The sequence below is a fragment of the Hordeum vulgare genome, chromosome 3H, assembly GCF_904849725.1.
Source record: "Hordeum vulgare subsp. vulgare chromosome 3H, MorexV3_pseudomolecules_assembly, whole genome shotgun sequence".
NCBI classification, from domain to species: Eukaryota; Viridiplantae; Streptophyta; class Magnoliopsida; order Poales; family Poaceae; genus Hordeum; species Hordeum vulgare.
The window spans coordinates 602,471,639-602,499,195 of NC_058520.1; the positions used below are offsets into that span (position 1 = coordinate 602,471,639).

Here is a 27,557-nt window from a genome sequence, read left to right on the forward strand (position 1 = left end):
AGCCGGAGGAGTTCAGTCCTCGGCGGAGTTGAGGTCGATCTAGACCTTAGCCTTCATGACGCGCACGTCCGCCTCCTTGGAGTCGGAGGGGGCGCGATGGCGGACCGCGAGCTCACGCTCGTACTCGTCGAGCTCGTGACATTCGAAGCCGGCGGCGGCCGACTCCCATAGTTGAGCCACTTCCGCGCCCCCGCTTGCGTGCGAGATCGGAGATGCGGTGACGGCGGCGCTCCGCGTCATCCCCACCACTTCCGTAGCCGTCCATCGGTCGGGAAGGGGCGCTAGGGCCTTTTTTAGGCTCGTCGACGATGAGAATTTGGGGCGGAGGGGGAGGGAATCGCGGCGGAGGCGGATAGGGTTTGACCCTATGTCCGAGCGATGAAGCCGCATAAATAGCGTCGGAGAGGATCTTTTTCCGGGCCATGGTGGACTTTTTATAAAGCGGGCCCGAGATACGAAGTCTGTTTTCGCAAGAAAAATAGATTGAATCCCTATATTCGTCGGAATTATACGGGTGCGACCTTTTTATCGGTCTGCTATAGTCTTACCAAGTAAAAGTATACTGTATCACACATATGTAGAATGGAAACCAATGTTTAGAGATATTTTTTTTTTTTTTTGGAAAAAAAACATTAGTCTTTTTTTTTTGAGGAAAAAAAATAAAAAAATAAACATTAGTCATGCCAACCGTGTCGCCAACCGACCTACACGGCTGCACCCGAGCTGAAGGCCCAGCCCATCTATACGTGAGGCCAGCCAGATCCTACCCGACCCAGCCCCCCCCGCCGTCACAGCGCCTCGCCGGCTCTCCGCGACTCCCCCACCGTCCCACCCGAGCCCGCTCCCCCGCCTCGCCGCTTTCCGGCGCGCCCCACCACCCCGCCGCCGCCGCCGCCACCCACCCTCGTCGGCGCGAGGCCGCGGCGGTTCCCCACGCCGTTCCGCCCCCGCCCGCCCCCATAGGTCGTCTCTCCGCTTCCAAGTCGCCTCGCCCGCTCGCCCCATCCTCCTCCTCTGACCTTCACCACCTCCCATGAAACCCTAGCCAGTTCCCCTCCAAAACCCTGCCCCCGACACCCGCGCACGCTCGCCATGTCGCCGCCCCCGCTCCAGGCGCCGGACTACAGGTACGTCACCGAGGAGTGCCTCCGCGAATGGAAGGGCCAGTCCGCCGCCGCCTTCCGCCTCCCCGATCCGGTCCCCATGGCCCGCTTCCTCTACGAGCTCTGCTGGGCGATGGTGAGCTCCCTGCGCTGCTGCCGTGAATTAGGTTTTGCTCGGCCAGCTGAGCTGGTTGGATTTTGATTTTGGGCTGATTGCGCTGGTTGGGTTGTGCAGGTGCGGGGGGACCTGCCGCCGCAAAAGTGCCGGGCGGCGCTGGATTCGGTGGTGTTCGTGGAGGAGGTGAGGCAGGAAGAGTCCGGCTCCGTGCTCGCCGACATCGTCGCTCACCTAGGGCAGGATGTGAGTATCCGAGTCCTTTTATTGCTGCTATGTGGTGCTTAGTTAGCTACGAGTGGCTCAATGAAGCATGCCTGTATCAGTCAATTTGCCATTGAGTGTAGCACTGTATGCAATAATTAGCTGAAATTGGCCGGTTTGTCGTCTGTGTTACTTGTTGTGCCAGCTGGAGTGACAACCTGGTTGAATTGTATGATGTTTCCATGATGCATAGATGTCTCACTGGTAGTGGTAGCATGTGGTAGTTCTGAACAAGTTCTGAAGGCTATGTTTGAAATAATTATCCTGCTGAAGTTGTAGCAGGAAAAAAGGTTAAATTATGCCCTTTCTGATGAACATGAAACTACCAGCTCTTGGAATACCACTAGCAAATCTTATAACGGTTGAGAGCGCAAACTTATTAATTATTATTTGAATTATAGGGTGGGAACGTTAAGCTTTCCATCTAGGAGTTCTGGATCTATACCAGAAAACAGTTGCCACGATCATTGTCATCTAGGATCCACCCAATAGTTGACTGGTACCTGATCGGCTGGAGGCAGGCGACGGGGAGCGTCACTCAGAGATTTGTGGTTTAGTGAACGAATCTAGCCTAAATCCAAGATGCATTTATTTCAGAATCATGTAATTTGGATTTACCATATCAGCTGCTCATGTTGCTATTTCCTTGTAATTATCGAGTGCTACATTATTAGTTGATGATCTGACCTGTATTATTGTGCAGATTACCATTTCTGGTGAATATCGCAGCCGTCTTGTCAAAATGGTAACATTTTTTTAATACTTCTACACCTATTCATATCTTCTTGGTGCACTAGATTTAGTGCTCACTATTTTCCTTACAAATAAATACTTTTGGATGCAGACTAAGTCATTCGTGGAGTCTTCGTTGATTGCGCCTAGGCTTCTTCAAGAACGATGTGAAGTGAGTATTTGTTGTCCCTCATACTAGGGCGCCATATCTTTGTCCAAACCACCTTTTAATGATTCAAGGCAGTTGACACATGCTGTCTCTGTTTCCTGTATGTGCACATTTGAAGGAAGAGTTCCTATGGGAGGTTGAACAGAGTAAGTCAAAGGGCCAGGATTTGAAAGCCAAGGAGGTATGTGTCACATGCTAATACCATGCATATTGCTATCACATGTGATCATTGATTCCTGATATTTTTTGTGTGCTCACACGAATTACAGTATACCATGTCACGTTATTGCCCATATCTATTATACATGGTTCCTGGGCACCATTCTTCTCCTTATTTTGCACAGTTTCATTTTTTACCTGTTTACTGCATCATTTTTTAATGGTTGCTTGAAATAATTGGCAACAGGTCAGAGTCAACACACGACTTCTGTATCAGCAAACGAAATTCAACCTTCTAAGAGAGGAAAGTGAGGGCTACGCCAAGTTGGTATGTATACCTACGTGTGGAACTTCTACCTCTTGTTCTTGTAATGGTGTACATTGGTTCCTTCATTTTTTTCTGGAACTTCAGTAACCATTGTTATTTCTTCGTGCTATATGAAATGAGTAACATATACATACCATAGAAATTATTCTTAGTGTGCTCTAGTTTCTTCACTGATGCTATGGTGAGTGATATACTGCCCTAAAGAACCGAAGAATATTTGATCTGAGTTACCGACTGGACGCATTTGCAGTTCAAGGGGAGTGTAAAACAATCAATTAATTCCAGACTTTGATTTATTATTTTGATCCTAAATTACAGAGTAGGACACCTGGACTGCAAAATAGGGGAAGGCTTGAAAGCCTAAAGCCTGTATTTCTGAAAGTATTTATTGGAAAAATTGCTATAGAACACTGCACTTGATTAGCATATGTCCAGACACCACCCCAGACACCACAAAATGATGTTATTGCCCAACCACATTATGAAGTTGTAGTCATTTGCTGGGCCCTTTTTATTGCCTAAAAGCACTAGCATAACCATGCTTGTTTGCTATTAGACACTTTGGTATCTACTAGCAAATTCACACACTTTGTGACGCGTCTGTGTCTGGGCTGTGACAGAATTGGTAATGTTAAACAAGTGCAGTTTCCTGCATCAATTTTTCCTTTGTTTTCTGACACACGTTCTACCAAATCTAGAGGGTAAACTCTATAATCTAGATACTTCTATAAACGAATGTAATTGTGATTACACTGATTAGAAATGTAAATATCCACAATTCCACACATGTGTTCTAACTTCTTATACTTCCAATTTGAAATTATTTGAGACTGAATCCACAATTCCACACATGTGTTCCAACTTATTAGTTATTATACTTCTATTTTGAAATTATTTGTGACTAAATCGCAACTATGTGGGGTTTACTGCTAGTTCCATTTATTGCTTAGTTTCTAAATGATGCCTGTAAAAGGTTTACTGGAGCTTAGTTTATTTTTTAACCAACCTGCCTTCGTTTGTCTGGAATACAGGTAACCCTACTTTGTCAAGTAGGTTCAGATTTGGCTTGTCAAAATGCTTCTTCAGCAACTATCAGCATTGTAAAGGTTCGGCGTTTGTTACTTTGAATCTTCTTTCTTCATCATATGTTATGATATTACCATGTAAACAATAATAACATAATGTTGTCGTCACAGTCATTAATTGGACATTTTGACCTGGACCCGAATCGTGTATTTGACATTGTGAGTTCTCTCTTTTTTTATCCCGGTATTACTCTCTCATATTGTAAAAGTATGTCACTGCTACGATCTGATTATGTTCTTCCTTATATGCCTGCTAGGTGTTGGAATGTTTTGAACTCTATCCAGACAACAGTATCTTTTATCAGCTTATACCTCTTTTTCCAAAGGTATTTTGTTTCAGCTTGTAAAGATTGTTACAATACTTCATGCAGTATTTTTAGCCCATCTTACGACTACTCATTGTTACAGTCCCATGCTGCTCAAATTTTGGGGTTTAAATTTCAATATTATCAACAATTGGATGTAAACAGCCCTGTTCCATCTGGTCTTTTCCGAATAGCAGCCCTGTTGGTCAAATCTGGTCTTATTGACCTTGATAATCTGTAAGTTCTCTAGTTGTTATTGTGTTCCTCCTTATATTTTTTTGTAATAATATTTTGTTACAAAATATCTGCAGTAAGAAAATATCATATTTTTGTAAGGTTTATATATACATGTATATTTGATATTTTTTGACATTACATTCCTTTGGTGGTTCCATCTTCAACTTCTGCTCTTATTTTGATGGCCGTTTCTTATAACTGTATGATAACTTGTATGAGCAGTACTGGACTTCTTTTAGGGCAATTTTCCTCAGATAGTTAGTACTGCAATGCCCAGAAAATAAATAAATCATATGTAGGATCAATAGCATTAGTTATTTTAGTAACCGACTGACCATAACCGTAGTCTCAAGTTCTTGTTATCTTTTATTTTTGTAGTCATTTATGCTGTATCAATATGAGTTAGCGTTGCTGCCGGATCTATTTGTGTTGCTATATCCTTTTCAATTGCACCTTAGATACTTCATACATCATGACACGTTTATTGCTTCTGTTTCAGCTACGCTCATTTACTTCCAAATGACGATGAGGCGTTTGAGCATTTTGGCTCCTTTGTTTCAAGGAAAATTGATGAGGTTAGGATATTTTTTCTTGTTGAATTCATTCTGTTCTAAGAAGGATCTGCTGTGTTTTACAGGGTTATAAATGAGAACTATATGCCTGTCATTGCAATGCATTCCAGATGATCTTTATGTTTCCAACTTTTAGGTTTAGCAAACGACTTCCATTTGAAAAAGGAAAACAGTGCCGTGTAAAGTCTCTTTATGCAAATACCATGATAGTTTGAAAACAGTATCGTGTAAAGTGGTTTATGCAAATACCGTGATAGTTCTTGTTGGAACCACTACATGAAAAGAGGACTAATAACAAGTTGCCACATCGAAACTGGAACTCGACTGGCAAACATATAAGAGTTGTACTTTTGATTGTCATCTTGTAGTTGTAGGCCTTGAAGGGATGTCGTATTTCCAGTACCTCTATGTATAAGAATATCTCTATCACCAGTAGAGATACACTGATTGAGCTCTTCCACTGGTTGCAGTAACCATGTTTTCAATTACTGGACATATTTCAAGCTGTGCATGCAGATTTGGTCTTACTTTATGAAATGCCTGCATTGGTCTTCAATACACTTGAATAATTATTATGGACACATTAGAGATTCAACTTATGGAGTTTGCTCATCTCTTTCTTGATGCCAGGCTACTAAAATAGGCAAAATAAATCTTGCTGCTACTGGAAAGGACCTTATGGACGACGAGAAGCAAGAAATAACGATCGATTTATACACAGCATTGGAGATGGAAAATGATATAATTGATGAGCGAGCCCCTGAGATAGAAAAGAACCAGAAGCTTGGACTTCTTCTTGGTTTCCTCTCAGTCCATGATTGGTATTATCTCGAGTGCCATTGATTTAAGATGTATTATAATATTGCAAAGTTTTTGCCAATAACATTTTATTGTTATGCTTAGTACATTTCGAATCTGCAGTAAAACACATCTGTCTTTTTGATATGTTATTAAATGTCACTGACTGACTTCTGCTGTTAATTGCCAGGGACCATGCGCAGCTACTATTTGAACGTCTTGTGCAGCTAAATCCTGTCGAGCACGTTGAAATTTGTGATGCTTTATTTAGGTTTGTCAACTTCCTCTGCATATTCTGCTAGCAGCCTCCGCAGTTGTATACTATTGTCAGTACTTCGTAAAATATGGCTTATTATGGCATGCCCGAGTATGTTTATCCTAATGGAATGGTTGAGCTCCCCAATTTATCTTGTTCAATTCTACTTCCATTTGTGCAGAATTATTGAGAAGACTATTTCGTCAGCGTACAGTACATATTGTGAAACACATCATAAAATCACCCGCAACATTGACACTAAAATGATAGATGCATCATCTGTCTCTTCACATTTGGTTGATCTGCCGAAAGAGTTTTTCCAAATGCTTGCTGCTTGTGGACCATACCTTCATCGTGACACACAATTATTCCAGAAGGTACCCTTAAATATTGTTTTGTTGCATTCTTCTCGTATTAGTACCTGCTCAATATCGTGCTGCCTTATTGGATATGACTTGAGATTTTCTTCATTGCATTTATGTCATAGATGATTAGTTCGTTATATACGTTTTGTACAAACTACAAGAATGCCTCGTTATATACGTTTTGTACAAACTACAAGAATGCCATATGTCCATATCATGAGTTCATTTCATCAGTGGTTGTTATGGCCTGGATTTTACTTCCTCACTTGCATTGCTGTAAGAATTAAAAAGTAAAAAACGCCCATCCCTGGGGAGCCTTGGCACAGTGGTAAAGCTGTTGCCTTGTGACAACGAGGTCACGGGTTTGAGTCCTGGAAACAGCCTCTTGCTGAAATGCAGGGAAAGACTTGCGTACAAAAAACCTATAGTGGTCGGACCCTTCCCTGGACCCTGTGCAAGCGGGAGCTACGTGCACCGGGCTGCCCTGATGCAGATCAGATTTTTTGAGCTGGTGCTCACACCCACCATCTATCTGCTGCATCCAGCAGGCGTAGCGATATGGGTATGGGTCAGCTGTCGTATTCAAGTGCTCTAAGAGCATTTCCAGCAGCTCCCCTTATCTCACTCCCTAGATCTCCATATGGGGCCTCCTCCAAAAGGTGCCCTCCTTATGTTTTATGTCCTCCCACAACAACAGACTATCCACATTACACTCCCTAGATTTTGTCAGTACCTTCTAACTAACAATATTTTTATAACACAATTAAGTGCACAATAACCATCAATTCCCTGAATCCAGCATGCTAACGGTACTGACCCACACCCAAAATGCCAATCAACCAAATAGTTGGTAATTTCAAGTTGCACAAGACCTGATAAGAAACAATCAGCACCAACCACCAAATTAACACGGATTAGCACATAAAGCGATTAGCACCAATTATCACTGACTAGCATACAGTCATAAAAAAAAAACCCTCAATCCCATCCTCAGACTAGGAAAGGTCCTATGACTATGAACACCTTTATACTTGCAATTATGCACTTCCTCCTGGAGCATCCAGTGGCAAAAATGTTGGATATTGTTATTTAATGGCACGTTCGATGTGTTCATTTTCAGGTTTGCAGAGTGTTAAGGGTGTACCTTGCCTCGTCAAAAGAATCAGCCCGTACAGCGGGCATTATGTCTCCAGAATCTCGGGTCGAAGAAGCACTTGGGTCATGCTTGCTTCCTTCATTGCAGCTTATACCTGCCAATCCTGCCGTTGATATGGAGATATGGGGAGTTCTTTCCCTTCTTCCTTACGAGGTCTGTAATGCTTCATGGTTATTACTTGTTGTACTGCACTACCTTTTTAATCAATCAGGCACTGTTCACGTTCAGGTGCGCTATCGTTTGTATGGTGAGTGGGAGAAGGACACTGAACAAAACCCAATTGTCCTTGCTGCAAGGCAAACAGCAAAGGTTGCCTGCTTATTCCATGCCTGGGTTTTCTTTTTCTCGCTTACCATTTTATCTTGAGTTTTAAATTCACCAGCATCCTTATTTTCTCAATTAGCTGGACACGAGACGGCTCTTAAAACGTCTGGCCAAGGAAAATCTGAAGCAGCTTGGCCGCATGGTGGCTAAACTTGCTCATGCAAATCCAATGACTGTACTTCGGACAATTGTCCAACAGGTATTTGAACCAACAATGCACATACATTTCAAAGCAATAATAGATACTGCAGTCATATCTGAAACATGTGATATGCCTACTTCCATTTGGACTAGCGACTGGTACTTTTAGCTTTTTATGAATTACTTACCCCTTATTCTGTCTTAATTCTCTGATGTTAAAGATGGCCAACCATTGCTAAATCTACTGACAGCTCCATTTGGACTGTATTTGGCTCTTTTATCTTCGCTGGAATTTCTCCACACCAACCTGGCTGTGTCCAAATCCGTTATATGTTTTTAGCCTAGATGCTGAGCTCATCGAGTGCATGCTGTTTGAGTTTTAACCCTGGTTACATCAGCTCTCTGTGCACTAGATCTGCCAATGGGTGGCACACATGGTATCCTTATCGACTATAAGCTTGCAGCGGGCCCTCGAATGCTGGTCTGCTGTTACTCTGTTCCTCTGTGTCATTCCTATAAGGACCCAGTTGTGGTTACTGTACATAAGGGGGGGGGGATAGTCAAATTGAAAATGATTAGTGTTGGACGGAATACTAATCTCATATTCTCATTAATGTTAAACCTACGAATTAGGCCCTGTTTGGAATCATAATAGATTATGATAATCTGGATTATGAATATAGATTATATAATCTGGTTTATAAAAATAATCCAGGTGGGCATGTTTGGAGGCCAGATTATATAAACTGTAAACCAGCTTTTAAATTGTACAATGACATGTTTGCGCTCTGTTTACAAGAAAAAATAGGAAAGTGGCGGTGGCACTGAGTAATTCTCTTGAAGTTTACAAGGGTAACACATCATTTGTAATCCATAATCTCATTTTAGCTGGGGTAGAGCAGATTATGAGATTATAATAATCTGGTCATCTAGTTTATAAAATCTACAATATAAACTGTCCTGTTTGGAAATACAATAGATTATAAAAACCAGATTATATAATCTGGGTGGTTCCAAACAGGGCCTTAATCATAATGGTGCTGACAAAAAGTCAATTTTTTTTACATTTTGGATCAAAAGTAGAAGAGCCTCCTACATGGGTATATATTAGTAATAGAGTGGAATATGTACATGTGTCATGTGCAGAGGGAACATGCCCCTTGGGGCTACACATCACTTAATGAAGCAACAGAACTACAAAAGTAGTCTGGCCAAATGATTTATGAATATATTATTTTAATGGGTTAATTATGACAATTTGATTCTGGAAGCTCACCTTTATAATTATGCTCAATCTTCAGTTGCTTCATTGTTTACCTCCACAATACATTGTCACAACTTTCAGGTCGAAGCATACAGGGACATGATAAATCCAGTTGTGGATGCTTTTAAATACTTGACTCAGGTATTTGCTGTGTTGTGATGCATGTTTTACACAGATCCTCACACCCTTTTTAGAGCTGATTGTAATTGTTTTGCATGTGTCTTTGAATTGTTTCTACAAGTCAAGCTTACAGCGTTGTCTAAATGTCCTTGTTTTGCAGCTGGAATATGATATCTTGCAATATATTGTAATCGAACGGTTGGCTCAAGGTGGTCGTGAGAAAGTAAAAGATGACGGCCTTAACCTGTCAGACTGGCTTCAGTGTCTAGCATCATTCTGGGGACACCTGTATGTAGTTTTAACTCCTGCCTTCGATCATATTATTTACACAACACATGGTGTGGTGTACTTGTAGTTAAACCTGATGATCCAGTGACGTTTAATCATGTATGTTCTTGCTTATTTGGCACATCAAGTGCTTTTGTCATACGACTTCTCTAGAACAAACAGTGAGACTTATTTTGGGACGGAGGAAGTACATCACAAGTAAAGGCGTCCTTGTTTTTCGATTGATGGCTCCCCGCTCCGCTCCACCCTGCTCCCCGCTCCGCCCCCGCGCCCCGCTAGCCTGACTGCAGCGCCGCGTCGCCCACGCCGCCTCCGTCCCCGCCGGCCGGACCTCCCCCGCGGCCCTCCTTCTCCCGCGACATGACTCCAGTGGGGGCTGACCCTGTCGACCGCCGCGAGACCCTCTCCGGCGAGCGTGTTTCCTACGGGGACTGCTAGTCGAGCTCGGAGAGTGAATCCTCGGCGCGCTCGTACAGAGACGTCGCCCGCACTCCGCCGGCCGTTACCGCGTCGCCGGCCGCCCTCGCTCCCAGCCGCCTTGCGCCTGCAGCCCGTCCCCCCGCCAAGGAGCGCCTCGGACCCCGCTTGGAGGTTCACCGCGTCTCGGGCGGCCCAGTGCTCGACGCCGACGGCTTCCAGCAGGCTCGTCGCAGAGAACGGCCTCGTCGCCCGCGTCGCGTTGCGCCGGCCGCGCCTTCGCCTGCGCGCCGCCGCGGCCCCTCCCCTGAGGAGCTCGCAGGCCTCTGCTTCCGGTGCCTTGATCACCGCCACTGCGTCAGGGACTGCCCCAACGACATCCGATGCCGCCGCTGTCTCGCCTCTGGCCACGCTTCCCGCGACTGCGATGGTCGGCGGCCTGCGGTCGCGCCCCAGCGCTCCCAGCGCGCCACCGTGGACCAGCAGCCCAGGCCTCCTCGCGGTGCCCCTGCCAGGGCGTCCCCCCCGACGACGCGCCCGCCCGCTCCGATCCCCACCGCTGTAGCCTCTCCCGTGCAGCGGTCTCGCCAGCTCGATGATGCCCCCGCCCGCGTGTTCCTGGCCCAGACAGAAGAGATGGACGAGGCGGAACTGGTGCTCGGCCGCGCGATGGTGGCCACCGTCACGGGCACTCGGCCATTTGTGTCCCTGGTTGAGGTGTTCGAGCTCGTCATGTCTTCTCTGGAACTGGAGGAAGGAGACTTCTCGGTTCATCAGCATCACCCGGAGGATTTCCTGATCCTCTTCTCCTCCCTCGCAACCATGAGAAGGTTCCGTGGCGAGCACTTCATCAGCTCGTCGCGCTTTGCACTGTCCCTCCGGCCCTGGTGCAAGCTTGCCCACGCCGGCGCTGGCGAGTTCGAGTACCGCGTCGAGCTGGAGCTCCGCGGCATCCCCGCCCACGCCTGGCTGCTCTCCACGGCGGAGCACGTGCTGGGTGGCAGCTGCTGGATCGAGCGCCTGCATCCCCGTACGCGCTCCCGCGAGGACATGGCCGTCTTCCGCGTCACCGGGCGCGGACACGACCCGGCAGACATCCGGCGCGCCGCCACTCTGGAGATCATTGAGCAGTTGCCCGACCGTGTCCCGTCGGAGGCGCCAGACATCAGAACACTCACCTTCCCCATCTCCATTGCTCTCACTAAGGCGGAGCTGATCAGGGCTGCTCCGGCCATCGCCCAGGACGCCGCGGGCAGCGCCAGAGACGGTGAGGACGGTGGTGCAGACGGCCGGCATGGCCCCAACAATGGGCATGGTCACGGTCCTGGCCCTGGGCCCGGGCGCGCTCGCCGGCGTGGTCGCAAACGCCGTCGTACGGCTGAGGCACAGAATGGCCGGGCCGATGGTATGGCAGTGGACGCGCTTGCGCCGCTCGCGCACGCACATGGCCGCTCCGGCCGTTCAGACGGCGCCGACGTGGTGGCTCCCTGGCCATACCAGGCCGCGCCACGGCAGGGGCTGCGCCCCAAGCGGGCTGGCCTGCTGACCTGGCCCGGTCAGCAGGGCCCAGCACGCCCTCGTTACGGCGTCAGGAAAGGACACCAGCAGGCGCGCGTTGTGACGCCCAAAGCGGCTTTGTTGGCGGGCCCCTCGCGCAAAGTGGCGAGCACAGGCGTGGAGGACGGTTCGGCCGTGCGCATCGGGACCGCTGGCGCTCCCCCGTTCGCTGCTCAGGGCCACGATGCGGCTGGGGCGTCGACGTCGGGCACGACCGAAGCAGATACGGACGGACCCACTTCTGCAGCAGCTGATCCTATGCCCTGTCGGGATCGTTGCCTGCTGCGTCTGGGGCCTGCCGAGCAGCGCGTGAGCTCGGCCGCTGCACCGCCTGCACCCCGGTCGGGGCAAATCGAGCCTATTTCATCCCCTGCCGCTGCTGCACCAACAAAGGCCCTCTTTGACCAACCCCCTCGGCTAATTTCGCGCGCCTTTGAGGAGAGGGCGGGACGCGCATCGCCCTCCCCCGCCAGCTCTGCTGACGCCACCCCGTCCCTACCAGCCAGCTCTCTGGAGGCGGGGCCCGCGGCCGTCGTGACCGCTGTCACCGTGCCAGCGTCCTTGGATGCCGATGGGACCGAGCCCTCTGGGCTGGTGGCTTACATCGCTGTTGCTGGGACACTAGCCGAGGATCCCCTGCCCGCTGGGGATACGCCTGCTCCTGCAGATGCGCACACGGCAGGAGAAATGCCCACGCCCGATGGCTCGCCTGTTGTTCGGCCTATGCTGTCCTTGGACGCGCAACAACAGCAGGGACCAGGCGTGGATCCCCCCGCGGCCGCGACCACATCTCCATCCTGCCGAGGCCTACTTGCCAGCTGGACCCTGGGGCGTATCCCATCAACAACCGGGCGCAGCCTTCGACGCCAGGGCGCTTTGCATCGCCGCCGATTACTCTGCAGAGACGCCGACCCTGTGTAGCCACCGGACAGACATGGACGCTGGGGGCCTTCCTGTCTGCAGCCACTAAGCAGCTAGATGCGATGCTGCCATCTCTCGGGAAACGCCAGCGGCCCCCTCTCAACTTCAGTCCCAGGAGGGGACGTTCCGCCGCCGTCTTTGCTCCGGCACCTGCGGCCCTCACTACGGACAGAAGGGCGGTGGTGCAGATTCTCCGCACCCTCGGGATCGTTGGCGCGAACCAGCAGATCACCCCCGTCGAGATGAAAGCATATGACGACATGTTCGCCGCGCCGATCAAGCTTCCGGCGCTGCATGCCATAGCCGCTCTCGTAGACCGTGCGATCCCTGCAGGCCTGTCACTGCCGGCTGGTGATGCCATGGCATGCGCGCGCTAGGCTGGTGGTGCCTGTAGTCGACCTCGCGCTTATGTATCCAGGACCCCAGATAGTGGTTTGGAATGTCAGGGGCTTGAACTCGCGCGCTAGGCGCTGTGCTATCCGCTCAGTGACATGTACCACCAGTGCATCCATTGTATGCCTCCAGGAAACTAAAATGACGTTGGTCTGCTCGTCGATTGTGCTAGACGCTCTTGGGTCCGAGTTTGATGGCTCTACTTATCTCCCTGCCGACGGCACCCGCGGCGGTATTCTCATCGCTTGGAAGAGTAGGGCTGTCACCATCTCTGACCCCCTATTCACCCAAAATGCGATCACGGTCAAAGTGTGCGCGCCCAGTGGTGCACCGTGGTGGCTTACCACGGTGTATGGCCCCCAAAGCGACCCCGAGAAGATACTGTTCCTGCAAGAGCTGCGGGACATTCGGGCTGCTTGCCCGGGCCCTTGGATGCTATGCGGCGATTTCAACCTCATCTACCGTGACGCGGACAAGAGCTCCGGTACCCTGAATCACCGCATGATGGGAAGGTTCCGCCGCGCCATCAACGATCTTGCCCTGAAGGAGGTATACCTGAATGGGCGCCGCTTCACATGGTCTAATGAGCAGACCCCGCCGACGCTTGTGCACCTCGATCGTGTACTCTGCACCACGGACTGGGAGGATTACCACGGAGAGTGCCACCTCAGATGCCTTGCATCTGTCGTGTCTGATCATTGCCCCCTGCTGTTGGACTGCTCCCCCATGCCCACGGCCCACAAACGTTTCCGCTTCGAGTCTTTCTGGCCCAGCCGTGATGGATTTCACGACACGGTCGCCACAGCCTGGAGCTCCGTGCATGACCCCGACCCCTTCCAGCGGCTGGTTCGGCGTCTGCAGGCCACCGCCCGCGCCCTTACGAGTTGGAGTGCTAGGTCCACGGGCAATGTCCGGGACAAATTGGCCATATGCCGAGAGCTGATCGCCCGCTTCGACCACGCGATGGAGAGTCGCCTGCTCTCTCCGGCAGAGGACTGGTTGCGCAAGCAGCTCAAGGTGGCGTACCTTGGGCTAGCTTCTCTGGAGCGCACCATCGCGCGGCAGCGCGCCCGCATCTCCTTCCTGGCCGAGGGTGACGCCAACACGAGCTTCTTCCACAAGTAGTGTACTTTCAGGCGTCAGAAAAACCGCGTGCACAGCCTCCTAGTTGACGGACATGTGCTATGCGATCATGAGGAGATGGCCCAAGCGGCATTCGCGCACTTCGACGGGCTGCTGGGCACTGCCGTGGACCGAGAGCACACACTGGATCTCGAGCAGCTCGTCACGGCCGATGACCTTGGCAGCCTGGATGCGCCCTTCACCCCTGAGGAGATTTGGGCTGCGGTGCAGCACATGCCGGCGCACAAGGCACCAGGGCCAGACGAGTTCTCTGCAGAGTTCTTGCGGGCCTGTTGGGGCGTTATCAGGCAGGATATTCTGGATGTCTTCGAGCAATTATTCCTACTTCGTGGGAGAGGGTTTGGTAAGCTCAACCAAGCCCTCCTGACCCTGCTGCCAAAGCGCGCGGATGCACAAAAGCTGGGCGACTACCGGCCTATCTGCCTGATCCACATCATGGCCAAGCTATTCGCGAAGGTTCTGTCGTTGCGCATCGCCCCCAAGCTGGACAACCTAGTCAGCCGCAACCAGAACGCATTCATTGCCGGACGCTCCCTCCACGACAACTTCATGCTCATCCGGCAGTCTCTCCGGATGCTTCACCACTTGGGCGCCCCGTGCATCATGCTCAAGCTCGATCTCACGCGGGCTTTCGACTCCATATCTTGGCCGTTCCTCTTTGAGATGTTGCGCCAATATGGGTTTGGGGACAGATTCAGGGAGTGGATAGCCATCCTCCTTTCCTCGGCCAGCACGCGGGTCATGCTCAATGGCGTGCCTGGCCCCCCGATTTGGCACCGTCGCGGGCTGCGTCAAGGGGACTCCACATCACCGCAGCTATTCGTTCTCGCTGTCGACGCGCTGGGCCGCCTCATGCATCGGGCGCTCCAGGCCGGCATACTTCGGCGGCTGCACCCCCGACGTACTGTTCCGGCCGTCTCACTATACGCCGATGACGTGATGCTGTTTTGCCATGCTGAGATGGATGAGGTGCTCGCGGTGAAGGGCATCCTAGGTATTTTCGAGGCCGCGTCGGGCTTGCAGGTCAACTATGGCAAGAGCTCGGCCACGACCCTACACGGCGACGAGGAGAGTGCTGCCTTGCTGGAGGCGTTGGGCTGCCAGGCGGCGAACTTGCCCATTACCTACCTGGGCATACCGCTCACCACCACACGACCCACAGCAGCTCAGATGCAGCCGCTAGTCGATGCTGTGGCTGGCCGCCTCCCGACATGGAAAGCATGGCTCATGAACAAAGCTGGGAGGTTGGCATTGGTCAAATCGGTCCTCAGCGCGATCCCAATCCACCAGATGCTCGCCCTGGCGGCCCCGAAGAAGACCCTGAAGCAACTAGAGAAGATCCAGCGCGGCTTCTTCTGGGCTGGCCGTGCGGCTGCTCAGGGAGGACACTGTCACGTTAACTGGCGCGCGGTCAGTCGGCCTCTCGCACTGGGAGGGCTGGGCATCCGAGATCTGGAGCGCACTGGGCTTGCGCTTCGGCTGCGGTGGCTCTGGCTATCTAGGACGGACGCCGACAGAGCCTGGAAAGGCCTGGACCTGCAGTTCTCCAGTGAGGAGCTCGGCCTCTTCTATGCCTCCACCTTCATGGCTGCATGGTGATGGCCGCACGGCGCTGTTCTGGGAAGACCGATGGCTGCATAGGCAGTCGATTCGCGAGCTAGCACCCCTGCTGTACCTATGCATTCCCAAGAATAGGAGAAGGGTGCGGACGGTGGCGGATGGCCTCGCCGGCAACGCGTGGGCCCGAGACATCCGCGGCGTCGTGGGGCTGCAAGAGATTGGCCAATACTTGACGACATGGCAGCGCGTCACGCACACCACCTTGTCCGCCGAGCCAGACAGGCTTGTCTGGAAATGGACTGCTAATGGAGAATACTCCGCGCGATCATGCTATCAGGCCACCTTCCACGGATCCCTCGCTTGCCATTCCTGGAAGTTAATCTGGAAGGGATGGGCTCCGCCGAAGGTCAAGTTCTTCCACTGGCTTGTGAATCTAGACCGATGCTGGACCGCGGACAGACTCGCCCGTCGCGGCCTCCCTCATCACGCCCGATGCCTGCTTTGCGACCAAGAGCCAGAGACCATTCACCACCTGCTACTGGCATGTCCCTTCGCGCGGCAAGCCTGGCACGAGGCTCTTTCCTGGCTGCGTTTACCAGCCCCCACGCCGGAGCAGGATATCTCCATTCAGGACTGGTGGATTAGGGCGAGAGATGCAACACCACCATCACTCCGCAAGGCGCTGAGGTCCATCCACCACACTGCTAGTTCCATGGATGATCTGGAAACATAGGAATGCGTGTGTATTTGATCATGCCACTCCGTCGCTCTCCGAGCTCGCGGATGGGATCAAAGATGAGATGAGATGTTGGGCTAGAGCTGGGGACAAGGGGCTTAGGGTAGTCTTGCCCCCATCCTGGGATGTACATTGAGTTACTTGTAATCTGTTGTAACCGTCTCCTCTGAGACTGACTTTCCCTCTTTTCAATACAAAGAAACGCACATCTCTGCGTTTTCTCGAAAAAAAAGAACAAACAGTGATCTGCTACTATTTAAAATGCTTTGAGCTTTTGACATTTTTCTCTGTTGTGGTGGTTAGCAGCAAACTAAATGTAACGAATATCTGCGTAGGATGCAATTTCTTTTGAATAAGTATAACAAAGATTTCTGTACTTGCATTCTTGCATCGTAAGCTAAGCTTGCTATACATTATGTCGAACACTCGTGACAATGATTTTAGATATGCTAATGCAGCATTAAGTAACCGATCTACAACCTAAATATTTAGAGGTTCACCTATTGTTTTACCACTAAGGACCCCCTGCATATTCTTGAGTTCCCCTCTCCCCATTTGTTTGCTCATTCTGACATCGCGTCTACAGAAGTGTACAAGAAAATATCATCGATTTGCCAAGACTCCAGGTCCTTGTTAATATTTGTTGATCATATTTGATAATTACGGCTCTTTGGAAAAGTCTTTAATCTTAATGTTTTGAAAATGCAAGCAATAGTTCTATATATCCTTCTAATCACTGGGGGTGCTTGTGTTTCCCCTTCCAGTATTGTTAGTCTTTAATCTTCATCTTTATGCTTCTATTCTGAACCAACAAACTTTTAACAGCTGCAAGAAGCATCTTTCCATGGAGCTTAAATGCCTTTTCCAATACATAGTTAATCAACTGAAGAAAGGATTGGGCACTGAGCTTGTTGTACTTGAGGTTTGTTGGCCATGTCAAAACTTTCTTGCTGCCTTGGTTATTGTATGAATCTGAAGTTTAAATTGATGTCCCATGTAGGAACTCATTCAGCAAATGGCAAATGTACAGTACACTGAGAACATGACTGATGAACAGGTTGATGCTATGGCAGGAAGTGAAACATTGCGGCTTCAATCTTCGCTGTTTGGATCAACACGGAACTATAAGGTTTTGTTAGGAATCAAGGCTCCTTCTCCCTTTTTCATGATAAGGTCAAATAAACAGCTCACCAAATCATTTTGTTCGTAGGTCCTGAATAAGTCTACTAACAAATTGCGGGATTCTTTGCTTCCAAAAGATGAACCTAAACTGGCAATTCCTCTACTACTGCTCGTTGCCCAGCACAGATCCAAGTAAGATTTTGTCTCAGTTTGCTAAATCCTTTGTGCCCTTCCCCCCCTCCTTATTTTGTTCTGCTCTCTCAACTAAGTGACTACGTAATATAGATGGACTGATGGTTATTATAGATGCATCCTAATTGAATGAAATTCTTGACCGTATTTCAGGAATTATGCAATTATTTTTTATGAAATATATGCCAAAGAAAATATTCAGAAAGCAACCATTAACTAAAGCTTTATTATCTGCATTCTGGGGTTCATGTTTTAGCCTAAAAGCCTGTCATATTAAGTTCTTATTCTCTGCACTGCTCTTTTAAGCTTGATAATGTTGCTATTGTTTTCAGGATTATAATAAATGCAGATGCCACATATATCAAAATGGTTAGCGAGCAGTTTGATAGATGCCATGGAATACTACTTCAGTATGCCGAGTTTCTTTCAAGTGCTGTAACTTCATCAACCTATGTTCAGCTAGTACCTCCGCTGGAAGATCTCGTTTATAAATATCATATCGAGCCAGATGTAATACACTCGTATCTTGTGAACTCTATATTTTTTCAGTGTGCGACCTGATTTCATTATTTTATCCCGCCTCCACTGGAGTGAACATCTTAGCAATTTTCTTCATTCTAGATTGCTTTTCTTATATACCGCCCTGTAATGAGGCTTTTCAAAAGCGCTAATGGTGGCGAGGCCTGTTGGCCTCTGGATGACAATGAAGAAGGGGAGTCTGTATCATGTGATGAAATGATCTTGCATGGTGATTCATCTCAGAAGTTAATCATGTAAGTCTTTTACGAACATCTCTCGAGAGTCGTTCAATCATCTATTCAGTGGTATGTGTCTTCACAGACAACGCCTGGCTCTCCTACACCTATCTAACGAAATTCACATTGCAAAATATTGCCCACATTGTCCATTGAAAATAAGGGTTTACAGATAGTTGCTGTACAAGTTTAGTCCAATGTCCATTTGTTTATTGTGCAGACCACAATTGAACACATTGTAATGTGATCTCCTTTTAGCTTTTGTTCGAACTTCCAAATCCACTGTTTGATTTTCTTCTTCAAAACAAAGGGTAAAGTGTTTCTCATAGCTTGAAAATAGCACGTCTTAGTTATTCACCATTTTCATGTTTTGGTTCATGGGGGAAATAAATTGAGAAGTAAATTACAAAGTAAGGTAAGTTCAGAGAAAATATGCGCCCTTTAGAACATCGGAATACAATTATGAGAATTTGATCCCCTCCTGTTTACTGCTAAAAGATTAGTGAAGATCTTGTGTCCTTGGAAGCTGTAGGGAACTAGCAACTATGGGTAGAAAAGTGAACCTACTTTATACCTTTATAATGGTTTCTTTTTGGCTACTTACTGTATAATTTAACTGTTTAAGCCTCCTTGAGGTTAACTTTGGTTCAAATTTTCTGTTTCTAAATGAACTTGTTGGAACTTCATTGATTGTATTTTAGGTTTGATTCTTATGTAGTTTTCTGTATTCTGTTTTCTTACAGGTGGTCAGATCTTCTCAACACAATCCGAACAATTTTGCCAGCAAAAGCCTGGAACGGCCTTTCACCCGAATTGTATGCTACTTTCTGGGGTTTAACACTGTATGATCTTCATTTTCCAAAAGATCGTTATGATGCAGAAATCAAGAAGCTGCATGAAAATCTCAAACAACTTGAAGATAACTCAGATAACTCTAGCATTGCAATATCAAGACGTAAGAAGGATAAGGAGAGAATCCAAGATTTGCTGGACAAATTGAACAATGAATCTGACAAGCATCAGCACCATGTTCTATCAGTGCTCCAAAGGCTAACCCGTGAAAAGGATAAATGGCTGAGTTCCAGTCCGGACGCACTGAAGATCAACATGGAATTTCTCCAGCGTTGCATATATCCACGCTGTGTTCTTAGCATGCAGGATGCTGTATATTGTGCTACATTCGTCCAGATGATGCATTCACTTGGGACTCCATTTTTCAACACGGTGAATCATATAGATGTTTTCATCTGCAAGACACTACAGCCAATGATCTGTTGTTGTACAGAATATGAGGCTGGCAGGCTGGGAAGGTTTCTTCATGAGACCCTGAAGATGGCCTACCATTGGAAGGTAGCTTATTGATTCAAGTGTGCTATACACTCTCTGCCATAGCTTTCCTGATGGTTATTACGTTGTTTTAGTGCTTCTGAGTTTGCATAATACAACTTTTTGCAGAGTGACGAATCAATATATGAGCGTGAATGTGGAAATAAGCCGGGATTCGCTGTATACTTCAGATTTCCAAATAGTCAACGCGTATCTTATCCTCAGTTTGTTAAAGTATGCTTTACACACTCCTTGAAGTTATGTGTGTCGCATAATTAAGCTCTGTATGTTTGTCATTTCCTTGGTACAGCTGAGTCATAACAATTGTAGAAATGGCGATCGAAACATAGAAAACCTGTTTTGTGCCTTGACCACCATTTCTAAAATTTTAGGACTAAGTTTTACTCAAGTTGCATGATACCGTGGCATGACAATTCGTATGAGTTCCTAGGGGTGATCTGTAGTATAAAAGCACAATCTGGTGCACATGTAAGCTTCTTGTTAGGCATGGAATCACCATAGAAAATAAATCTATGGTGTTGCTTCATAGAATGAGCATATAACAATAAATTTCATTCTGTCTTAGTTCAGGAATCCTGTGAGGAATATGCACAATACACAAAACCATGTTTAGGGACCAACTCCTACTCTATAGTGTGAACTGTTACACACCAGATTCTGATGGGCTATCTAATGGATCACAATTTTGCAAATGAACTTCTGCAGAAATTCACAAACTGTCTTCTCATTCAATCTAAATCTTGTGTCTCCAGTGCTCATAAAATGGCACATTGTGTGAGCATGCTAGTTCCTAGATATGGATGCTTCCTCAGGAATAAAACACACAGTATGTCAGCTCATTACATTTGCAAAAATGTGGCAATATAGCTTGCTCTTAGTAACCAGGCCCCGTGTCTTCTCCATGCCAAACGTGTTGGCGCTCAGTTCATGAATTGTGATGCTGCCCTATCATGAAGCCTTTTTATTCAAAGAGAATTTCATATGTGGCAGTTGTTGCTGCATTTGCTAGACGTGTTGGCTTTATTGAGCTGTACATTTAGCCACGTGTGAGCTGTGTAACAGCAGTGTGGTGTGTAAAATATTAATACCTGCAAGTTTTCAATGATGTGTAAATGTATATGTACATGTACAAAACGATCCACTGTGTAAACTTATTATTCGTGAGCATCTGTACATTTTTCTTGGTGAAATTTCTGTTTCTTGAATCCAGGTATAAATTCAGCATGCTTTCATGGATCTAGTATCTATTATTGTCATGCACTGCTTTGCTCTCTTCATTTTATTCATGTCACCTGAATTAACAAAAATAATAATAATCACAAGTGAATCTCTAATATCCAAAATTTTATGCTGTTGTCCTGCAACATTCTTTGCATATGTTTTTGAACATCCTTTTTCTGTGCTTTTGAAAGGTTCATTGGAAATGGAGTGGAAGAATTACCAAGGTGCTTAATCAATGTATGGAGTCAAAGGAATACATGGAAATCAGAAACGCCCTTATTGTGCTCACAAAGATAACTAGTATTTTTCCTGTGATGCGAAAAAGCGGTATCAACATCGAGAAAAGGGTAAATACAGAATTAGTCACCATTTATGATATGCTGCTGGGTTGTTGCTCACAAATATTTTTACCAGGTTGCGAAGCTAAAGGGGGATGAGAGGGAAGATCTGAAAGTACTGGCCACTGGTGTAGCTGCTGCTCTGGCCGCTCGCAAGGTAGGTGCTACAACTTCTTCGCTGGTGCTTTTTTTTTCTGTATCAGGAGACACCCCTTTGTGCATGATTATGAGATGTATTTGTGGATTTCCCAACTATTATGCAGAGTTCATGGGTGTCTGAAGAAGAGTTTGGCATGGGTCACCTTGATCTGAAGCCAGTGCTTGCAAAACCTATTGCTGGTAAGTAGAAGACAACAGTTTTTTTCTTTTCTGAAACCACTATGGTTAACTGGAGCATAACTATTCCTTGTATCTCCTACAGGAAATCAGTATGCAGATCCCTCGACAGCAAAAGATCATAGCGTTCGTGCAAAATCTGTAGAGGGTAGGCATGAAAGGTCAGAAAATGCAATGAAGCCTGATGCTCAACATAAGAAGAATGCCTCAACTACAAACGGGTCTGATAGTCAAATACCATCTTCCTCTGCACAAGGAAAAGGTTCAGGGATTGCACGCGGTGCAGATGAACCTCCAAAACTTTTGTCCGATGATGGAGTTAAAGTCTTGAAGCCTACTGCAGAACCCGAGGTACCTCTCAGTTTATAATGTGGACATTAACAATTGGGTAATTTATAGAAAAAACTCATGTGAGCTTGGCTCCAAAAGGGTTTTGGGATCGCAAAAACTTTCTAAAGGGTGCATATGGCAATAGTATGTGTATTTGTACATCTTAGTGCAAAAATTAGCATATAGACTGTCCATGCGCTATAAAATGATGCAGAAATAATTTCTATTTTAGACCATCATTCTTGTCTCTTTTCCTCTGGTGGATGTAGCTTTTTCAATTTTTTTTGCAAGTAGGCAAGTGTATTTCTACGTGTAAATTTTTTGAAATTTTAAAACAAACATTTCTTTGTGAAATTTTCAAAACAACAGCTTGAGGTGTTATTGGCAGCACAAAATCGGCGTGTTTCATTGATGGTCCTTTAGTATGTCAATGGAACATAGCAGTTACCAGTGAGCATTATTGTACTGGACATTTGGTTTGCATTGTTCTAATCATTTTTATTGCAACAGACAAGAGCGTCACAAAAGCGTGCTGTACACAATGCTGCAAAGGTATCTAAGCATGATGTGGTGAAGGAAGATGCAAAACCTGGGAGATCTACTAGCAGGGGTCTTAATCAACAAGCCTCTGCTATTCCTGTTGACAAAGAAGTATTGTCTCAGGCAGCTGATGGTGTGCTGGATACTAATCCCACTAGTCCGTTGGTTGGCACAAATGGTAATGTACATCCGGCACCACGAAAGGTATCAGCATCCTCCCAAAGATCAACAGTATTGGCTGCACATAGCGGTGGAACAGCTAATCCCACCGGTGAAGGTGAATCTGCTGACTTGATTGATTCTACCGTGAAACAGCAAAAAAGATCTGTCGCCGTTGAAGAACAAGAGAGGACAGGTAAACGAAGGAAAGGAGAGATTGAAGGCCGGGATGGTGACTTGGCAGAACACCATACGGACAAAGAAAAAAAATTGGACCCGCGATCAGTAGATAAATTTCGTTCTGTGGATCATGAGAGAGGTGCTAGTGAGGAACAAAACCTAATTCGGACAGAGAAATTAAAAGAAAAGTTCGATGAGAAATATGAAAGAGATCATAGAGAAAAAGCAGATCGGTCTGAGAGGCGCCGTGGAGAAGACGTGGTTGAGAGACCAACAGACAGATCATTGGAAAGGAGAGAGCGTTCTATTGAAAAGATGCAAGAGAGAGTTCCTGAAAAAGGAAGAGAAGACAGGAATAAGGAGGAGAGGAACAAAATTAAGCATGAACCCATAGACCGAGCACATACTATTAAGAATGAACCCATAGACCGAGCACATACTATTAAGCATGAACCCATAGACCGAGCACATACTATTAAGCATGAACCCATAGACCGAGCACATACTTCTGACGAACGCTTCCGAGGGCAAAGCTTGCCACCACCTCCACCTCTTCCAACTAGTTTTGTACCCCAATCAGTCGCTGCTAACCGAAGAGATGAAGACATTGACCGAAGGGGGAGCAGCACCAGGCATACACAGCGGTTGTCTCCCAGGCGTGATGAGAAAGAAAGGTGGCACTTGGAGGAGAATGCTCCGCTGTTGCAGGATGATGGGAAGCACAGGAGAGAGGAAGATCTCCGGGATAGAAAGCGTGAAGATAGGGATGTTTCATCAAGCAAGGTAAATTTTTCTTTACCCCCTAAATCTCTTCTGTGATCTGTGATCATTTATTTGCTCACTAGTTCAGTTATATCTAAATAAAAGTTGATCGGTGCCTTGTGCTCTGTTCTTATTCATCTACTCAACAGTTCTGTGGCTGTTATGATGTGACTTGGCTTGCAATCACTCTTGGGATCGTAATGGACATTCTTGCTTGACCTCTAATACTTTGTTATTTTTACAGGTAGACGACAGGGATAGGGACAAAGGTAATACTGTGAAGGAAGATAGTGATCCTAATAGTGCATCCAAACGTCGAAAGATTAAAAGAGAACAGTCTGCTTTGGAGGCTGGGGAATACGCGCCTTCTGCTCCACAGCCTCCGAGCGTTGGACCTGGTAACTCACAGTATGAAATACGAGAGAGAGAAAGAAAGGGTGCTATTTCACAGCATCGTCCATCACATGCTGATGACCTTCCTAGGATGCATGCCAAGGATTCAACAAGCAAGACAAGTCGTAGAGAGGCTGACCAGTAAGTTTAGGAAACAATGATCTCATTGAACCATGCATTACAACAGTTTCCACTTTGCAGTATGTTCTTTATACCTTATTAGCTGTCATGTGGAACACACAATCTGTTTATGGGAAGGGTCAATTTTGTATCGACTGAATGAAGTTGCAAAATCGTCACTTTTACAAAAAAAAAACCCCGTAAATTTCAGATGCTCTGCACATACAAGATCGTGAACTGCACTATCTTGTTTTTCTTTAACCTCTTTTAGTATGCTGCTGGCACGCCTGTTTCTAAATTGAAGAAATATTTAGTAGTCAAATAAAATAGCGATTGCATTCCCACGTTACAAGTCGTTATGCAGGTAAAGAATGTAGGAAGCTCGCCATTGCACCGTCATAAATTTTGCTACCCCCTCCGATCCATATTAATTGATGCTGGTCTAGTTGAAGTTGCACTGTACTCAACCAGCATCAATTAATATGGATCGGAGGGAGTAGATAACATGGTGTCATGCACTTAGCTAGGTACAGTATTGATGGCAACTAACCACTTGTGTTCCCAAGCTAGCGCTATTTAGGAAGCTATCTTGAAAGTGGTTTAACAACTGAAGAGCGTAAATACTCGTGTGCAATAATGAATGTAGAGAAACACGTAACTGAATAGTTGTCATTTTATTAGCATACAAATAGCTGCATGACACAGACAGTTCAATGGAGTAATGCCTTGCCAAGAATTGGTAGCATCCAAAGTATTTGTTTCCATTGATAGAGAACCATGTGATTTATGTGACCAATTTTAGCTGTATGGGCTACGCCACTAAATCCTACTCCTTCCGTTCCTAAATACAAGTCATTTTATAGATTCCATTATGAACTACATATGGATGTGTATGGACATACTTTAGAGTGTAGATTCATTCATTTTGCTTCGTATGTAGTCGATAGTAAAATGCGTGTTGATCTTTCTGTTGGTTTAATGTAGCTCGAGCTTTTTGGTATGAATTTGTGGTCACATTGATGTCAGTAGGCTTCATTTCTTTCCTTAATATGTAGCAGCTGTAAGGTATATATTAGAAATAAGGCTGCAGGAGATTTACGAGGTTGATGTTTATAAATCTGCACAAAATTAAAAATGTTATGTAATGGCTTCTGCTCGAGCCTCAGTTTTTGTCCTGGATCTTTTTTAGATATATACTTGTGGCTTCTATAATTTTAGTTTCCCTAACAAACCTTGGTTAAATTGCAGAACGCATGATAGAGAATGGGAAGAGGAGAAGAGGCCAAGAACTGAAGCAAAGAGGAAGCATCGGAAGTAGGTTCATGCGGGTGTCTTGATCATTCTCACATATCAAGGTGTTTCACTTGGCGATGTGCACCTGCGAACAAGTCGCTTTCTTGTAGGAGGAAAATGTATCTGGCATATTTGAACCATTCAGTGTGTATGCCTCACTCCATGGTTTTAGAAAGGTTTGCTGGGGCTGAAGAGGATCCACATGATCAATCCTTCAGCAGTACTCCGTCAATGCTATCCAGATGCAAATTATTGCAAACATTGTTGATTGCAAGGAACATATGGCCTGTTATACAGGTCGTTATAAACATTTTAGCAATGTGGAATGTAAGGAAGAGTACATGGGCCATACCATTAACTTAGACGGATTTGCTGTAAACAAGGATGAGCAGTTTTTCGCCCAGCTATTTTTTGTATTTTATTTTGTACTAAATGCAGACAGTTTTGTTGTGGGAGGCATTTGTGCTTCCTTTTTCTGCACCGTCTAGGAGGAATAGCAGGGTGGCGGGTTGTGAGTAGGTTGTACATGTACAGTTACAATGGTCGCATGAACCATCGTGTTCTAGATGTTAAACTGAGATGGTTGCATAAACCGTCGTGTTCTAAATGTTAACTGAGATGGTTGCATGAACTGTTGTGTTCCACTTCCTCCGTTCTTAAATACAAGTCCTTTTAGATATTTTACCGTGAACTACATATGAATGTATGTTCATCCATTTTACTTCGCATGTAGTCCATAGTAAAATTTCAAAATGTCTTATACTTCCTTCGTTTGAAAATTCTTGTCTTGTACTTATTTGTTTATATATGAATATACTTATTTGTTTAGATATGAATGTACTTAGTCATTTTTTATAGTATCTCTGTCATGGTTTAAAAGACACAGTTAAATTTACGTGCATTTTTATAATAGACAAGGTTTAAGACGCATTGTATTTATTCCTAACAGCTAATTAATACTTCGTTGTACTATTTTTATATGCATGTGTAGTGTGAATGCTATTTTTTATCATATCTCATAACCAATCAATAACCATCTAGGTTTCAGAAAATTTACAAATACATCTTTTAAACCGTGACAGAGGGAGTATTTAGACATTTCTAGATAAAAGACAATTTTTGGGACGGAGGGAGTAAATGCTAACTGAGATGGTTGCAGCTCATCATGTAACGTGGTTTTGTTTTGGAAGTGTGTGTGACTTCATTGCCTCATGTCCTGTGTGACTTTCATCCTCGAGTGTGCGTGGAACCTAAAGCTTTTTGGATTTTTTTCACTGACTTAATCACGGAACGAACTCGATTGACAACAATTTCACGTTTTGATCCTTTTGAAACGTCATAAACAGTGGCGTTGCAGCTCTACAGAGAAACGTCATTCTATTCTGGCGTTTCTGGCCATGCACAAAATGCGTGTCTACTCTGGTGTTTCTGGCCGTGGGAAACGCCAGCCACTGTGGGGTTTCGGGCCTGAGGTGAAACGCCAGGCACCCTGACGTTTCTTGACTTTATAATTTGCCAGCCTGACCCCGTCGGTCACCAACCCCCTTTCTCCTCTTCTTTGGTTTGTTTCTTTGACGAAAAAAAGACTCTCGGCCTCCAGACCCCCCCCTTCGATCTCCCTCCTTCCTCAATCGTTTTGTTGGTTCTTTGGGGCAAATCGAAGAGGCCGGTAAGCTCCTCCAACCCCTCCAATTAGTTTTTGCAATGACTTTGTATTTGTGTAGATTTTTTTTGCACTAGGTGTAACGTATGTTTTGAAGTAAAATCTATTTTGTGATGGTTAATAGGTGTAGTTTGCGGTGGCTGTAGGTATAACCTAGTTGTACTTCATATTATTGGCACTAGATGAATGCCTAGGTTTAGTTCATATTAGTGGCACTAGGTGAATGCCTAGATTTAGTTCATATTAGTGGCACTAGATGAATGCCTAGATTTAGTTCATATTAGTGGTAGTAGGTCAA

The 27,557-nt window shown here is 46.2% G+C and overlaps 1 protein-coding gene across 3 annotated transcripts; it reads left to right on the forward strand.

Annotated features, from left to right (window-relative positions):
* Positions 1-927: 927 nt before the first annotated feature.
* On the forward strand, positions 928-26,227 carry LOC123445563 (THO complex subunit 2-like). Of its 3 annotated transcripts, XM_045122563.1 has the most exons (34): positions 928-1,239; positions 1,339-1,464; positions 2,186-2,227; positions 2,327-2,386; positions 2,502-2,564; positions 2,790-2,870; positions 3,902-3,976; positions 4,067-4,114; positions 4,213-4,281; positions 4,364-4,497; positions 4,997-5,072; positions 5,700-5,890; positions 6,058-6,138; positions 6,305-6,500; positions 7,609-7,797; positions 7,873-7,953; positions 8,048-8,167; positions 9,455-9,514; positions 9,654-9,781; positions 17,334-17,430; positions 17,509-17,637; positions 17,719-17,822; positions 18,155-18,332; positions 18,444-18,595; positions 19,321-19,927; positions 20,033-20,137; positions 21,337-21,492; positions 21,560-21,640; positions 21,747-21,822; positions 21,905-22,170; positions 22,660-22,893; positions 23,005-23,811; positions 24,035-24,324; positions 25,552-26,227. In XM_045122563.1, exons 1-34 carry the CDS (start codon positions 1,093-1,095, stop codon positions 25,619-25,621), a joined length of 5,319 nt encoding a protein of 1,772 aa, XP_044978498.1. In that variant the 5' UTR covers positions 928-1,092; the 3' UTR covers positions 25,622-26,227. The 3 variants fall into 3 exon arrangements, with proteins under 3 accessions (XP_044978498.1, XP_044978495.1, XP_044978497.1); XM_045122560.1 differs by having other exon boundaries at positions 22,660-23,811; XM_045122562.1 differs by lacking the exon at positions 20,033-20,137 and having other exon boundaries at positions 22,660-23,811.
* The last annotated feature ends 1,330 nt before the right edge of the window (positions 26,228-27,557 follow it).